This window comes from Capra hircus, chromosome 22 (assembly GCF_001704415.2).
Source record: "Capra hircus breed San Clemente chromosome 22, ASM170441v1, whole genome shotgun sequence".
Taxonomy (NCBI): domain Eukaryota; kingdom Metazoa; phylum Chordata; class Mammalia; order Artiodactyla; family Bovidae; genus Capra; species Capra hircus.
Window position 1 is genome coordinate 5,059,046 of NC_030829.1, and position 16,169 is coordinate 5,075,214.

Below are 16,169 nucleotides of genomic sequence, written 5' to 3' on the forward strand. Positions count from 1 at the left end.
CACTGCAGGCAGTTTCTTTACCATCTGAGCTAACAGGGAAGCCCATACATGTTTGCATATATCCATATATGTCTGCCCCCTCTTCTTTAGATTCCTCCTCCATGTAGGTCATTACAGAGTACTGAGTAGAGGCCCTGTGCTTGCTATTCAGCGGGTCCTTCTTAGTGTCAGTCACAGACAGTAGTGCGTGTGTGCAGTCCCAGGTTACCGCCCCCCGCCCCCGGTAACACACGTGTGTTTTCCACGTCCGTGACTGCGCTTCTGTTTTGCCTCGGGTACTGAGGTTGAGCCCCCTCCCTGCGGTCCCTGTTCTGCGGTTAGTGGCAGTAGAAGGCGAGGGCTCAGAGAGAACCGGCCCAGGGCTCTGGGGAGGCTTTTCTTCAAGCTCCCAGTTTCTTCCTTGTCCCATCCCAGGGCCTCTGGAAGCTTCGCAGAGGAACGATACCATGCCCTTCCCTGGGAGCCTGGGGGACTCGGCGTGCCTTCATTTTGTTACCAAAGTCAAACGCAGGACCCCCCCCCCCAACACAGACGAGCACACACCTGTGTGCTCACTCACCTGCGTTCCCCCCGGGAGCCCTTGAGCTCTCTCCACAGCCCGCACGCTATGGGGTAAGGAGGGCCTCTTGTTTCACGGCCACTGTTTTCCTCAAGACCTCCCAATAACTTTGGGGTTAAGGAGAGGATTTTTTTAAGTGTGTTTTTCAAAATTACTTTTTAATTTTTATGCGATTTTTAAAGGTCACACTCCATTCACAGTGATTAGAAAATACTCCTATACGCCCATCCTTGCGTGTGCCTTACACCCAGCAGTCTGTGCCTCCCACTCCCCCCACCTCTCACCGATTTGTTCTCTTTGTGAATCTGCTTGTGTTTTGTTATGTTCACTATTCTGTCGTGCTTCTTAGATTCCACATATAAGCGACATCATACAGTGCTTGTCTTTCTGTGTCTTATTTCATTTAGCATAATTTCCCCCAAATCCATCCATGTTGCTGCAAACGGCAGGCTTCGGTGGGGGAGTCTCCGGGCTGTCTGCTGAGCTGGGCTCCAAGCGTGCGGTGTGCAGGGACAGTCGGTTTATGGTGTCGGCACGGAAGGACGCCTTGCAGTTCTTTCCCACGTCGCTCTGTATTTTCCCTCATGTCCCTTTCTGTCGTGCAGGAGACCGCAGTTCTTCATCTGGAAGTTTTTTCTGTTGCCAGCCCTGCCAGCTGCTGGCTGGGATGGCGCCCTCACTCACGAAGCCCCAGGCCCAGCAAACAAAAAGAGCAGAACCGCAGCCGCTTTGCCAGACGCACTCCCTGAGAATAATTTAGCTAGATTCTGTCCAGCAAACTAGGGATGTATTGGCAGCCTCACAGGGTGGTCAGGAGGGAAGGTTTAGAGTCACCCCCAGGACCTAGCGTCTCCTTTTCCCCACGCCCTCCCTCTAATGATTGAATGAGTGAATTAAGGCTTCAAGTGTACTTTCCCAACAAGTTAGTCCCCGAGACAGCCGTCATGTTATGATCCTAAGTGGGCTCTGAGATAAGCAAAGGGGAAAGTGGAGTGGGTGGGAAGGCGCGGGAGATGCTGGGCGAGCTGCCAGAGATGGAGCTGTGAGTGACGGGAGGCAGCGCCACTTAGAGACAACGTCCTGAGGTTGACGCGGCCCAGACCGCCTTGTTGGGGTCACACTCACCTGACTTCTCTGCACCCAGGAGGAAGAATGATGAGAACATCACACTGGAGACGGTCTGCCACGACCCCAAGATTGCCTACCATGGATTTGTCCTGGACGATGCTGCTTCTCCAAAGTGTATCATGAAGGAAAGAAAGGGGTCCGGAGAGACTTTCTTCATGTGCTCCTGCAGCGCTGAAGAGTGCAATGACCACATCATCTTCTCCGAAGGTGAGTGTTCCTCTCCGAAGTCTGCAGGCGCAGGTACGTCCTTCCGTGGCTGGTGGGAGCGGGCTCACAGGCCCCCTTACTTGCAGGAAAGAGGGGCTTAAGGGGTGACAGGGTTGGCTCCGGTCTGTATCCAGTCTGGCTCCTGGGAGCCACATTATGATTCTTCACCGTGATTCTCCAGGCGCAGGGCCTGGAAAGGCAGTAGCAGCATCACCTGAGAACTTGATAGAAGTGCAGGTTCCAGGCCCCAGCCTGGCCGTGGAACTGGAAACTCTGGGTGCCTGTCCAGCAGTCTGCGTTTAAACAAGCCTTCCAGGTGATTCTGACGCTGCTCAAGTTTGAGAATGACTGGTCCAGCGGTGGGGGGAAGCTGTGTGATTCGGGAAGAGCCGTGCTTTGAGTCAGCTCATGTGGTCGTGTGCACACGCTCACTCCTCGGATTTGTGTAAAGGGCACTTACCCTTTGTCGCGTTTGAGGAGGACTGCGGTGCAGGGGCAGTGAGGCCAGCCCACACTCGGAGCCCAGCTCAGCCAGTGCCCAGCAGCTGGCTCAGTGTGGAAGGAGGGCACCCACGTTTCCTACAGTATAGAAACATGTTCACTGACTTTAAGGACAAAGGTAGTGTATGCCCTTTATCAAACATACAGACAATCCTATAGCATATAAAAACTTTAGAATGGAAGTACCTTCACCTGTCCCCTGACTCCCAGCCCAGCAGATGAGCTGTATTGATGGCCTGTTGGATACACCCGTCTCTGCCTTTCATCCATATTAGCCTTCCTTCCCTCCCCTCTTTCCCTACTCTGTCCCTCTCTCCTTCCTACTTACCTTCCCTCCCTCCATCTGCCCATCCGTCTGTCTGTCCACTCTGCCATCTGTCCATCCGTCTGTCCATCTACGTGCCCATCTGTCTATTCATCCGTCCATCTGTCTGGCCATCCATCTGTTATTCTGTCCGGCCATCCATCTGTTATTCTGTCCATGCATTCACCCACCCATCCATCTGTCTATCCATCTATCTGTCCATCCATTCATTGTAGCTGCTCATCCATCTTTCAAGCAAATAGTTAATCATACTATAAATATTACCTGGCAATATTTTTTTTCACTCAGCCTTTATTCCTTTTCTAAACAAGGTAATATATATAGATCTATTGGAACCTGTTAATTGCTGTCTAGAATTGTATAAGCATATCTTCAAGTGACTTAACCATTCCCTTGTTGATAGATTGTTTTAGATATCTCCAGTTTTCCACTTAGTGCTACACTGACTATCTTAGTAAGAACATCTTACACATTTGTGCTAATATTTCTGCAAGATAGACTTCTAGAAATGAGATTTCTGGATCAGAGGTATGCACAGTTTAAATTTGGATAATTTACTATTAAGTTGTTCTCATGCCCCCAAAGATACATAAGCATATGAATTTCCATCTACTTTCTCCAACACTGGAGATTATGTCTTTTAATTTTTCCAGGCAGTAGTGAAAATAATATTCTTTTGGTTTTAGGATTGTAAATCAGAATAAGGAAAAGTTATTTTAGCCCTCCATAGGTCCAATTCAATAAACAATCCTTTGGAAACCCAGGTGCTGGGCTGGCATACTACCCCTTCTGCCGTGTGTGTGCCAGCTACGGGGCACGGTGAGCCTCTGCTTTGTGGTGCTCGTGGGCGCTGCAGACCCACCTCTTCCTCTGTGTCCTTTAGCCAGTTTCCCTCCCTTCCTGCTCAGCTTCCCATCTGTGTGAAACTCTCAGTGTGCAAAGGCAGGCATGTGCACGTTGTCAGCACAGCACTTTTCAAAATCGCTCCTCTCCTACTGTTTCCTCCTCCAAGCATGCCATTTCGTTTTTTCCTTATGTAATTTAAGTTAGGAGAGATGCTGCAACTAGATTTGATCACACTAGAACATGGCATCCCTGGCGTCCTGGTTTACCCTGTTAACCTTCCCCAAGTACTTCACCTTTAAAAAGAAGGCCCAGACTAAGCCAAAAGAGTTAATCCCTAATAGTGGAATGTCCATTCATATTTACTATCATCTGTGAAACTTTTCTTTCCTTTTGCATACTGGCTTATCCACAGTGGAAGAATTTATTTCATTCAAAGGTGACAAAAGCTGACAAATGGCTTGAAAATTGGATATATTATATATGTGTGTGTGTACTCCTGTACACTCTTAAGGTGTTTATGACTTCAGTTTTCAGCGTATTTCAACTCACGTGATAATCATGGGCACACGTTCACGTTTTCGTTATCAGACTGTTTGTTTCCTTGTGAGGTGAGATAATCAGCATGAAGGCAGTTTCTCATTGTACAATTCAAGAAATCCAGCACAGCTGATCACTCAGATAGCTGAGTGATTTCAGAGTCTTCTGAAATGCTCCAGGGAGTATGCTTAAAAATAAGTCTTTCCTCTATGGTGGGATATTTTCCTCACCTACAACATCAGGTATTAGAACACTTTGGGATCGATTTCTCTTATTGCCACTATCTCTTCTTTATACTAAAGAATGAAAACTTAAAAAAAAAAAAATTGAAGTATAATTGACCTGCAATGTGTTGTTAGTAATTACTGCTGTATAGCAAACTGATTCAGTTATACACCCACCCCCTCCCCCACACTCATTCTTTTGTATCTGTTCTTTTGTGGCTGATCACAGGGGACTGAATACAGTTCTCTGTGCTCTACGGTAGGCCCTTGTTGTTTATTCACTCCATATATGAAAGTGTACATCTGTTAATCCCGACCTCCCAGTCGATCCTCTCCCAGCCCTGTCCCCCTTGACAGCCACCAATCTGTTGCCTGTGTTCATGTTTCTGTCCCATAGATAGCTTCACTGGTGTCATAGTTTAGATTCCACATATATGTGATCTCATACAGTATTTGTCTTTCTCTTTCTGACTGAGTATGACCATCTCCAGGTCCACCCAGGTTGCTGCAAATGGCATTATTCATTCTTTTTTATGGATGCGTTCAGTTCAGTCCAGTCGCTCAGTCGTGTCCGACTCTTTGCGACCCCATGAATCGCAGCATGCCAGGCCTCCCTGTCCATCACCATCTCCCGGAGTTCACTCAGACTCACGTCCATCGAGTCAGTGATGCCATCCAGCCATCTCATCCTCGGTCGTCCCCTTCTCCTCCTGCCCCCAATCCCTTCCAGCATCAGAGTCTTTTCCAATGAGTCAACTCTTCACATGAGGTGGCCACAGTACTGGAGTTTCAGCGTTAGCATCATTCCTTCCAAAGAAATCCCAGGGCTGATCTCCTTCAGAATGGACTTGCTGGATATGTACCACCTCTTTATCCATTTATGTGTTGATGGACGTTTTGGTAATATTGCCAAACTAATCAGTGAACCCAAGAAGGATACAGTTGATCTTAAACCTGGTCATTTGGAAATGGGCTAAGTAAGCTTTACTCAGTCCTTTCGTGTGACAGAATTCCCCAATGAAATGGAGGTGTTTTTCCATAGTGGTAGTGAAGACATTTGTGTGTGTGTGTGGCACAGACTTTGTGCCAGCATGGAGCTCCACGTTGAGAAGGTCAGGTGCCTTTTCAGGAATATTTCTTTGGTTTCCATGATAATGTTCACATTACTTTTTCTGTGGAATTGTAACCATACTATCACCTAAAGCAGGAAGACATGTAGGAATGCCTTCAGGATGCATTTCACAAGATGCTGTTCTGAACTGGATCTCCAAGGGAGCTGTTGGATAGCCTGAGGAACCCTGGACAGGGAGTAGAGAGGCATTAAAGGGGTTCGCCTGCGTCATCTTGCTCCTCAATTGTCTATTATGTTCATCTGCGGGGGTGAGAAGCTGGATCCCTGGCCATCCCATTCTCCTCCTGACTTAGAGCTGAACTTCTGGAAATGGCTAGGCCTCTTGGCCATGCGGGAAAGGGCATTAGCAGTAACCTCAAGCCTGGACTCTGAAAAGTTTGGTTTCAAGGCCAGAGGCCCACCCCCTTCTTAACTGGCGTGCAGCATGCCCGAAACCCAGGCTGTGAAAATTCCTGAACAGCAGTAGCAGTGGCCTCTCTCCTGCATAGGAGCCTGGTGTGGTTGTGCTGACTGCTTTCAGGCGCACTGCTTTCCTACAGGCATAACTTCTTTTGACATCATACTGTACCATTTTTTCCAAATTTACTCAGGTATATTTAACAAATAAAGTTGTACATATTTAAAGTGTACATCATGGTGACTTGATATACATATACTTTGTGAAAGGATTTCCACTCCCTACCCCCCCCCCCCATATAGGCAATTCACATATCCATCACCTCACATATTTGTCTTGTGTGTGAGGTCATTTAAGTTCTACTCTCTTAGTAAATTTCAGGTGTACAATAATGTTATCACCTGAAGTCACCATGTTTTACACCAGATCCTCAATACTCATTCATCTTAGAGCTGACAGTTTGTATCCTTTTAACAACCTCTCTCTATTCCCCCATCCTCCAGCCCATGGCAACCACCTTTTTTTTTGCTGACTTTTTCACATTTATTTTGCTTATGTTAAATGTGTGTATTCTTGGATTCAGTTGGACCTAAGTTTATTCCTAATGTGGTTAAAAAGCACTAACTATAACACTGCAATCTGCAACCATTTTTCTGTTTTTATGAGTTAGCTTTTTTTTTAAGATTCCACATGCAAATCCTACCACGAGGTATTTGTCTTTCTGTCTGGCTTATTTCATTTAGCATAATGTCCTCAGAGTCTACCTGCAATGTTGCAAGCAGCAGGATCCCCCTCTTTTTCGTGGCTGAACACCACTCCATTGTGTATGCACACCACATCTGTGTCCACGCGTCCCTTAATGGACACTGGGGTTGCCTCCACGCCCTGCTGATTAATGACGCTGCAGTGAATATGGGAGTGCAGGTATCTCATTGAGATCCTGTTTCTGTTTCTTTGGATAAATACCCAGGAGTGGAATTGCTGGATCTAGTGGAAATTCCGTTTTTCTTTTTCTGAGGAACCTCCGTACTGTTCTCCACAGTGACTGTACCAGTTTACGTTCCCATCAACAGTGTAGGGGGCTCCCTTTTCCTCACGTTCTTGGCAGCACTTGTCATCTCGGTCCTTTTTAGGGTCATAACTTTTTTTATGCTGAAATGAAGCCCATGCAGTTAGCTCGTTCAAACTTTTCATTTTACCCACAAAGAAATGGGTTTTTAGAGAGTGATGTAAATTTCCCAAGGTTTCATAGGTGGGTCTCCACCATTTGTCTGTGGGAGAGTTGGATAATTTGGTCTGTTTTTGAGGGAATACCATCAACCTCCCATGTTTGGGGGTGGGAGGGTTGCTTGTTAACAACTGTCTCACCCCATGCAAGGCTATGGACATACACCTGGTCACTGAACTATACCCAGACTTCCCATTTAGCCAGTCCGAGGCAGGCAGCTCAACCAGAGGCTGTATCGTTCACGGGCTTGTGAGAGGACTGATCTTCACAAATGATGACTAGTGGGATGCTCATCTTTTGAGATGATTGTGGTCTCCCCAGTGAGATTTTCTGGGTTCAGATCCCAGCTAAGCCATTTATAAGTGGTTTATCCTTGGATGAAACAGTTTCAGTTTTCCCCTCTGAAAAATGGGGATAGAAAACAGTGCTCACTTTGAATAGGATTTCTGTGAGGATAAACGTGTTTATTCATGTGTGGAACGTAGAATAAGGCCTGGCACAGAGCAAGTGTGCTATACGTGCTGGCTGTAAAGAGTCACTGTTGTTTCCTTTGATCCATTTGAATCTTGTCTTTGGATTTAGCCAGAGTGAGGCGCTTTGTACCAACGTCGTGTTGCATTCTCCTTCTAGAAAATTCCTTCAGCAGACGTGTGTGGGTATTGTCCATCATCAGCAACAGCCCTGGGAATCAGAGGAAATCTGTCAAGAACGCTATTCTCTGCATTGTCACCTTGCTGAGAAAGCCGGGAGAAATTTCCCTCAGCTCTCTGCCTTGGAAAGATTATTCCCTTCATGAGGGTATATTTGCTTCTGATCTTTAGGACAGCTTGAAGCATAGAGAGCTTCAGATAGAGCAGGGATTAGTAAACTTCTTTGCTGAAGGACCAGTTCCTGATTATTTGGGGCTTCACAGGCCAGAGAGTCTCTGTTGCAGCCACAGGCAGTATGTAAACAAGTTGGACACAGCTGTGTTCCAATAAAACTTTATTTACAAAACACGGCTTCGGGCCAGCCCCTGATGTGGATGCCACGTTTCACTGTATCTCTCCCTGCAGTGCTACCAGAAGAGCTCGAGTCATGCTTCTGGCAAGTATGTTGGTGTGGACTTTGTGTACTGACATCGCCCGCTTGCTGGTTTTCCTGCATCTACTTTCCATTTGTCTTGATTCCAGCTCCCATTCTTAGTTTTTCTTGGCCTTTCCCCTGACTGCATCTATCTCTAGGTTGCATGAGATTTTATATTTTTACAGGATGGAACTGTCAGTAAATACGTCAGTTCTATCTAATTAACTTAGAAACCGGGGCTCTAGAAACCACTCTGACTCAGAGTTCACCCGATGTGGTTAAACAGCGATGCAGCCTCCACGCAGCAATGTGAGTGCCGCCGGCCGCCGCGAGCTGCCTGCAGGCCCCGAGGTACCCCCGAGGCCGAGCACGAGGGGCCGGGGCTCCTGGTAGCCACAGAGTCTCCGTCTCTCCTTTCTCATTGTTGTCGAGTTTCTTTTAAATGAAAACAGACTCTGGTTTGCAAGCCTAAAGCTGGCAGGAAGACAGATGACTTTTTTTTTACAGTATCAGACACGCGGTTTCCTGTCTCTGTTTAACTTGCTAGCAGATCATCTCAGCCAGCTGGGTCCCCATGGACCTGTGTGACCTTAATCCTGTCGCTTCGCGCCACCCAGCAGACCCACTCTGCGTGTGGACCACGTGCCTTGCGCGCTCTGTGGACGCGTCTTGGTTTGTGAGGCAGGGAGGGCTGGGGCGTGCTGCCTCCTTCCCGTCCAGTCTCACTTTGCGTCCCCTCTGCTCTGGCAGGCAGGGGCTGGTTCTGTGGGGGAGAGGCAAGCTTCTGCCGGTAAAGCAGCGGCAGGATGCTGGTGCGGGCGGCCCTGGGTGTGCTGCTGCCCGTGAGCGCGCCCTCGCCGCTCACAATAGCCGGCTGGGCAGCTGGGCCCTTTTGTTTCAAGGAAAACAAAGCAGATTTACTTTCTGGTCTCAAAGCAAAAGGAAAACAGTAAGTGTGGAAACACGGTGGAGAAAAGTTGTTAGATGAGAAAGACAATTATGGATTAAAGTTCCACGTCTCATTCCTGGGAAAAGAAATCAGTTATTTCAGGTGATGACTCAGTGCTGAAGGAGCCTTGGGTCATGAATGACTTAGAAGCACCCCCCGAATCCCCGAGTACAGCCCATGTTTGGTCAAGGAGATGATAAAGATCGTACGTGCTGGAGGGTACAGTGACTCAGTCCAGTGAGGCTTAGCGTGTATTTGAAGTGTCTTCAGGCAAAGCAACTGGCTTCTGTAGGTTTTTTCCCCTTTTCCCTAAGCAGCAGAGTAAACAGAGATGCTTTGAGGCCATGTGTGGTTGCCGGCTGTGAATATTTCTACCCTGGAACCTCATTCTGACGTGAATCACAGCCGAGTGGAATCCATTAAGGACGCAGTCTGTCTCGAGTCCCAGCCCCTGGATGTGAGTGGCCAGTGAGACGCTTGGGCCAGTGGGGCTGGCCTTGTTACAAGTCTCCCCTCTCCCAGCCGCCGCCTGGTGTTCTGTAAACAAGACGCAGATGGGTGACGGTGAAAAGGGGCCAGGAGACTGTTTGCTCCTTTCCAAGTACCCCAATGTCCCACCAGTGGAAAAACACTGGAGTTAGCTAGCCACTGGGTAACTGACCCTCATTTCCGCCCGTTCTGAACCCCAGAGGCTGTATTTACCTCTAGTTGGACATCTGGCTGACTGGTTTTTCGGAAAACCTTTTCTGATCCTCAAATAACTCTTGCTCGTTGCTAATTATGTAAAATTTCAATGTTCCCAGTAATAATTATGCCTTACAAAAGCTAATATCAACTTTTAAAGAAACAATACATATTTGCTTCTTTGCTTTAAAAAATACATACACACCTCTGTCGCTGGCTCAGTGTCAGGAACAATGGATCCTACACTTGGTGACTGAAATTCTTTTCACGACTTCTCTTTTTCTGGGGTCGTATCCTAGTCTGCTGTCAGGCTGAGGTCGGTCTCGGCCTTGGCTACACATTGGAAACACCTGAGAAGCTTTAAAAAATGACTCATTAACTGGGTCTTAGCCCTGCAGTTTCGGACTTAATTGGTCTGGGGCCTGGTGTCAGGATTAAAAAAAAAAAAAAAACAGCTCACCAAGATACTCTAATATGCAGCCAGTGTTGGAAACCACTGAATTCAAGACAGTTTGTTCTGCCAAAGGGATTTATGTGTTTCATCCTGTTCCGCATATAACCTGAAAGGGGATGGGGACAATTAGAGTGGCAGCCACCGCAGGAAGTGGCCAGACTCAGCCCCTGAGGCTAGAGGAGCGGAACAAGCAGGCCGCACACCTGGGTCAGCCCTTCCCTGGGGAGTAGCAGGGTCCCTTCACAGAGGCTGTCACCGTGCTCGCCACACTCCACGAGCACGCGCTCCAGAACGAGGCCAGGGGCCTCCCTGGGTGGGCATCTCAGAACCGGTCAAATGACACATTCCGGGCAGGTTCATCTGCAGCCCTAAGGAGAGATGGCAGGGGTGGGGGCCGAAAACCAGCCAGAGCATGCTTCGGGCGGAGCCAAAGGGAAGGCAGGGGGTGGAGGTGTTTTGGTAACGAGGCAGGTGTTGGTACTGTGCACAATTGATGTGCTCTCCTAAAGCCTTCTGGCCTCCCTGTTGGAGAAGATAGTGCGGTCACTCCAGCCCAGCCTCTCTACCTTAAGGTCTCTCGAAAACGCGAAGGGCCCTGAGACAGGGTAGATGATTCGGCCCAGACCGTTCTTTTCCAGCCAAGGAGCAGAATGAGGGAATTGGGGCAGCGGCGGGGAGGGGGGTCTACACCAAGCCCAGGCTGAGTGAGCGCCCGGAGGACTCTCCGCGGACAAGGGGGTGAGGAGATCCTGCTCCAGAGAGTGCGGTCAGCCCATGGAGAAAAGACGGTCATGAGACGTGTCCGCGTCGCGGGCAGAGCCTGGCTCCTTGTAGGCCCTGTCTCCTGCGGGAGGGACAAGCAGCGCAGGGGCAGGAATGCTCCCGGGGGGACAGGACCCGGGCTCTGCCTGCCTGAAATGACCACGTGGGAAACCGGGCCAAACACACGTATGAGACGAGGCCTGTCCGTTCACACAGTTGATGGTAAGTAAGCAGCTTATCAGAATGCGGGCTTGGCATCTGCTCAGCGGGTTCAGAGGTGAGTTCAGGTCATTCTGAAACTAGGGACTTGGTGAAGAGAGTGAAAAGGAGGCAAGAGCACACCAGCTAGGAGTCGTCTTCATGCCTTGCTAAGAGCGGTGGGAGTCCTGCGCTACTGCGTTCCGCATGGGGGAGCTGGGTCTGGTAGAACGTCACGGAGAATCCTGAGGAACACGAATGATTTCGGAGAACAGATCACTTTATACTCAGAAGAAGGACCCAGTGTATATGGGGTGCCTGCTTCTTGCTGGGTGGGCACATTTTAGGGTCTGATAAATATGAGCGTGATAAATAGGTCTTTTCAGGAGTGACTGAAGAAAATAGAGATGTTGAGCCTGAAAAAGATGATTTAGGGAAATGGGCTAAATGCCCAGCAACAGTTTGAGAACTCCCATCCCATAGCAGAGCGAGGCATTGTGTCATCTTTTGCTTCAGAGAATAGCAGGAAAGCTGATAAGTGGGCTTAGGGAAGGCCATACCTGATTATAAAGAATGTGTTCTAGAATAACCCAGTGTTAAGACTTTCTCCTAAGATGTCTGTCGGGGTGTAGAGCATAGGGCGACTTACAGAGGAGTGGAGTCCTGCTGTGATTACCTTTATGGCAGGTTTCCTCTGCACCTCTCAGGAGTGTTCTGAGGAGGTGTCGTCCTGGAGTAGACTGCCTGAAAGGCCCTTTTCGGGGGAGAGAGGAAGGGAAGAAATAAATAATGGAGGCTGGAGTGGGATGTGAGGAGGGAGGCAAAACTTACTTTTGAAATACGTACAGTTAGAAGAAAACAATCACATGGGCTGGAGAGGATTCATCATTTGGGGAAAAAGCATTCTCGGCGTCTGTCTAGTGTCCAACCATGCTGTCCACGTGCTGGAAGCTTAATTAGGCCCTGCACGAGCTCCTGGCCCTCTGTTGTTTCATTAAAATGCTTTTTTACCATTTGGCTGAATTTGTTTACTTTTTCTTGAGATGATGGATAGGGAATTATCTCTCTCTCTGCACTCCCCCCTGCAGTTTTTCTACTAGAACATTCTCATGGGCCATTTTCTCACTGGCTGGCAGAGTATGGTTGTCCTAGGGCTTTGCCAACAAGTCCTGTCTGTGGCAGACTCCCAAGGGATGTTTGCTGAAGCAGTGCTTCTCAAACCGAAGTGTGTAAGTGAGTCTCATAGAGGACTCTCTCACACGCAGGGCTGCTGCCGCAGTATAGCACAGGGTGAGATGCGGACTTTCCCCAAGTCCCCAGCTGGTGCCTGCTGACTGCACCGGTCTGAGGGCATACCCTGAACAGCAGCGTTCCAGGAGATTCTTTTTGTACCATGCCGTCAGTATTTTTAAAGATGAGAAAATAGACAAAATTTTGGAACTCCCAAGTTAGAAAGTATGTATATATGGTAACTCCCGGATTATAAAGTATGTATGTAGTATGATGGATGAGGATGTAAGGGAGAGACGGGGCGAGAACAGAGGAAAGCTAATAGGATGTGGATGCCGCAGAATAAGGAGGCAGTTTGCTTTGCTTCTTATGAGAGCCTGTATATTTTCTTCTAGGGACCCATGTCCTCTAGGGGCCAGGGCTGCGACTCAGTAACGCTTCCCTTGTTTCTTGAGTGAACACACTTGGAACTTAGCCAGTAAATGTTTATGGGATGTTGGTACCTTTTGTTCACTTTCAACATCTTCTTTATTATACCTGGGTCCAACATCACTAGATATGTGGTAAAACTGAGTTTTGCCTCTGGGAAAACAGAATTCAAACCAGACAGCCAAAAAGCACCTGCCTCTCTTCTCTTAGTATAGCCAGACTGACTCCCTCCATAGCCTTCTACTTGCTTTTTTTTTAAATTGAGGTATAGTTGATTTGCAGTGCTGTGGGTGTTTGAGGTGTGCAGCAAAGTGGCTCAGTTATATATACATATGTACACACACACACATTCTTTTCCATTGTAGATTATTACGAGGTATTGATTCCCTGTGCTATATGGGTCCTTAATTGTTTACCTGTTTTATATGTAGTATCAATTGTTTGTAACTCCTAATCCTATATTCCTGATTTATCCCCTCTCCCACACTTTCCCCTTTGGTAACTGTAAGTTTATTTTTGAAATCTCAGAGTCTGTTTCTGTTTTATTAATTCGTTCATTTGTATCGGTTTTTAGATTCTACATAAAGTGATATCATATGAAATTCGTCTTTCTCTGACTTACTTCACTTGGTGTGATCATCTCCAGGTCCACCCATGTTGCTGCAAATGGCATTATTTCATTCTTTCTAATGGCTGAGTACTATTCCATCACACACACACACACACACACACACACATACACACATACACAGCATGCCTTCTTTTACTGTTGATGGACACTGTGGTGGCTTCCATGTCTTGGCGATTGTAAATAGTGCTGCAGTGAACATGGAACAACATATTTCTCCAGATACATGCCTAGGAGTGGGATTGCCAGACTGTATGATAGCTTTGTTTTTAAGAAACCTCCATACTGTTCTCCATAGTAGCTGTTAGCAATTTACATTCCCACCCACAGTGTAGGATGGTTCCCTTTTCTCCACATCCTCTCCAGCATTTCTTGTTTGTAGATATTTTGATAATGGCCATTCTGATCAATGGGAGGTGGTACGTCATTGTAGTTTTGATTCGCTTGTCTTTAATAATTAAAATACTGATCATCTTTTCATGTGCATTTTGGATATACATATGTCTTCTTTGGAGATATGTCTGTTTAGCTCTTCTCATTTTTTTTGCAGAATTAAAAAAAATATTTACTTTTGGCTGTGCTGGGTGTTCTCTGGTTGCGGTGCTTGGGTTTCTTTCGTTGCAGAGACCTGGCTGCAGGTCACATGGGCTTCTAGAGTTGCGGCCCGTTGGCTCCGTAGTTGTGGCTCTGGGGCTCCTAAGCACAGGCTCTGTAGTTGTGGCACGCAGGCTTAGTTGTTCCGTGGGCTGTGGGATCCTCCTGTGTCAGGCTGAACCCGTATCCCCTGCATCGGCAGATGGATTTTTTACCACTGAGCTACCAGGAACACCCCCGCCCGCTGTTTTGATTTTTTTTTTTTTCTTAATATTGAGCTGCACGAGCTCTTTGCATATTTTAGAGATTAATCCCTTGTGGGTCGCTTCATTTGCAGACCTTTTCTCCCGTTCTCTGGGTTGTCTTTTTGTTTCTTTTGCTGTGCAAAAGCTTCAGAATCCCAAGTTCTTAAAAACCAACTTCTACCATGCTGCTTCCTCTAAATATACAGAATGATAACTGTCAGGTTTTGGTTTTTTTTTTTTCTTTCCATGCTGCATGGCTTGTGGGATCTTAATTTCTCAACCAGGGATAGAACCCAGACCCTTGCCAGTGAAAGCACAGAGTCCCCATCACTGGACTGCCATTGTAGAATCTACTTTGATTATTCTTAGGGATTTCTATTGCCTGATAAAATATTGCTAGTTTAAATCTAGAACTTTTTTTTTCTAGACTTCTATTGACAACTTTTTCTTCAAATTGTCAATAAAGGCAACTTGTAAGTGTGTATTAAGAAAATCATGAAATCGAATCTCAGCTCGATGTAGTGTCTGGCTTAGAGGCAAAGAAGTAACATGAAAAGTACAATACCTTTCTTAGATTGTAGCCTTGGAAAGCTCAAGAGAAGTTTCCTTCCAAGGGCTGCAAGTTCAGGATTTGAAATTCAGTCACTGTTGGGTAATGTCCTATACAAAAAGTGACCTTAAACCCCAGGCTGCAAACACAGCAGGGCAGAGATATGATTTGGGGATATACAGGAGACTTGGGATAAAACTTCTCAAGCCATTTTAACAAAATGTACTTTGTGTTGGTCTCTTTGGAAATAATAGGTTTTTTGGACTGAATGAAGAGTGCTTTAAATATTGTGAGCTTGTCTTCCTGATGCCACATCACCCCTTACATATAAATTGTATCATCACAATGGCAGTTGCCTGTGAGTGGCTCTGTTCATACAGTAGATGAGCAAGCCCAGTGACATTTGGAGGCTAAACAACACTGGTCAGGTGTAAAGGACCAGGCAAGATGAGCCTACCTGGGTGGACCTTCTTAACTGGTATGGCACATTCCACCATTCTGCCTCCCAGTACTGGTTGGTTGGGATGTAAGTCACGTTGAGTAGAAATAGCTCTAGTTGGCCTCAGTGCCTGAGCCGTTTTTCAAAGGAATGCATTTGCAATATCCCCATTAGAATAAGGTTTGCTGAAGATTGTTGGTATGTATTATGGAGGCCTGTTGCTCTATCATATACTTTCTCTGTATCTACCAAACTGATCATACATTTTTTTTCTCCTTTAAATTATTAGTGTGGTCAGTGATAGGAGTTGTCTTCTTTGCATACTTGTTTTTCATTTAAAATAATACTTCTATAGCTTTGGCTGGATTTGGATTGCTAACGTTTTTATTATTGGTGCTAGTGGTAAAGAGCATGAATGTCAGCGCAGGAGACAGAAGAGACAGGGGTTCGATCCCTGGGTCGGGAAGATGCCCTGGAGGAGGGCATGGCAGCCCACTCCAGTTACTCTTGCCTGGAGAGTCCCCTGGACGAGCAGCTTGGCAGGCCACAGGGTCGCAGAGAGTCAGACATGACTGAAGCAGCTTAGCACTGCACTGCACACCGGTTTTATTTAGACTTCATTTTCCAAATCGTAGTGAGTGAGATTGTTCTGTAATTTCCATATATTCTTTCTGGTTCTGGTCGTCCTGTTTTCAAAGTATGAGACACAGTGCTTTTCCTATTTACTGAGTGTAGGTGACATTGAAATGACCTGTCCTTGAAAGCTTGGTGGCTCTCAACTTCATCTGAGATGGGTGTGTATTAGGGGCTTTGAGGGGAACATTGTTGCTCCCATGTTTTTGGATACTTTCTTCTCCA

General features: G+C 46.9%; 1 protein-coding gene across 1 annotated transcript in view; it reads left to right on the forward strand.

Moving 5' to 3' along the window:
- Nucleotides 1-16,169, forward strand: part of TGFBR2 (transforming growth factor beta receptor 2) — an 89,951-nt gene that overhangs the window by 39,862 nt on the left and 33,920 nt on the right. Inside the window, 1 exon segment of the mRNA XM_018067217.1 lies at nucleotides 1,704-1,894. Coding sequence (XP_017922706.1) covers nucleotides 1,704-1,894 — 191 coding nt within the window.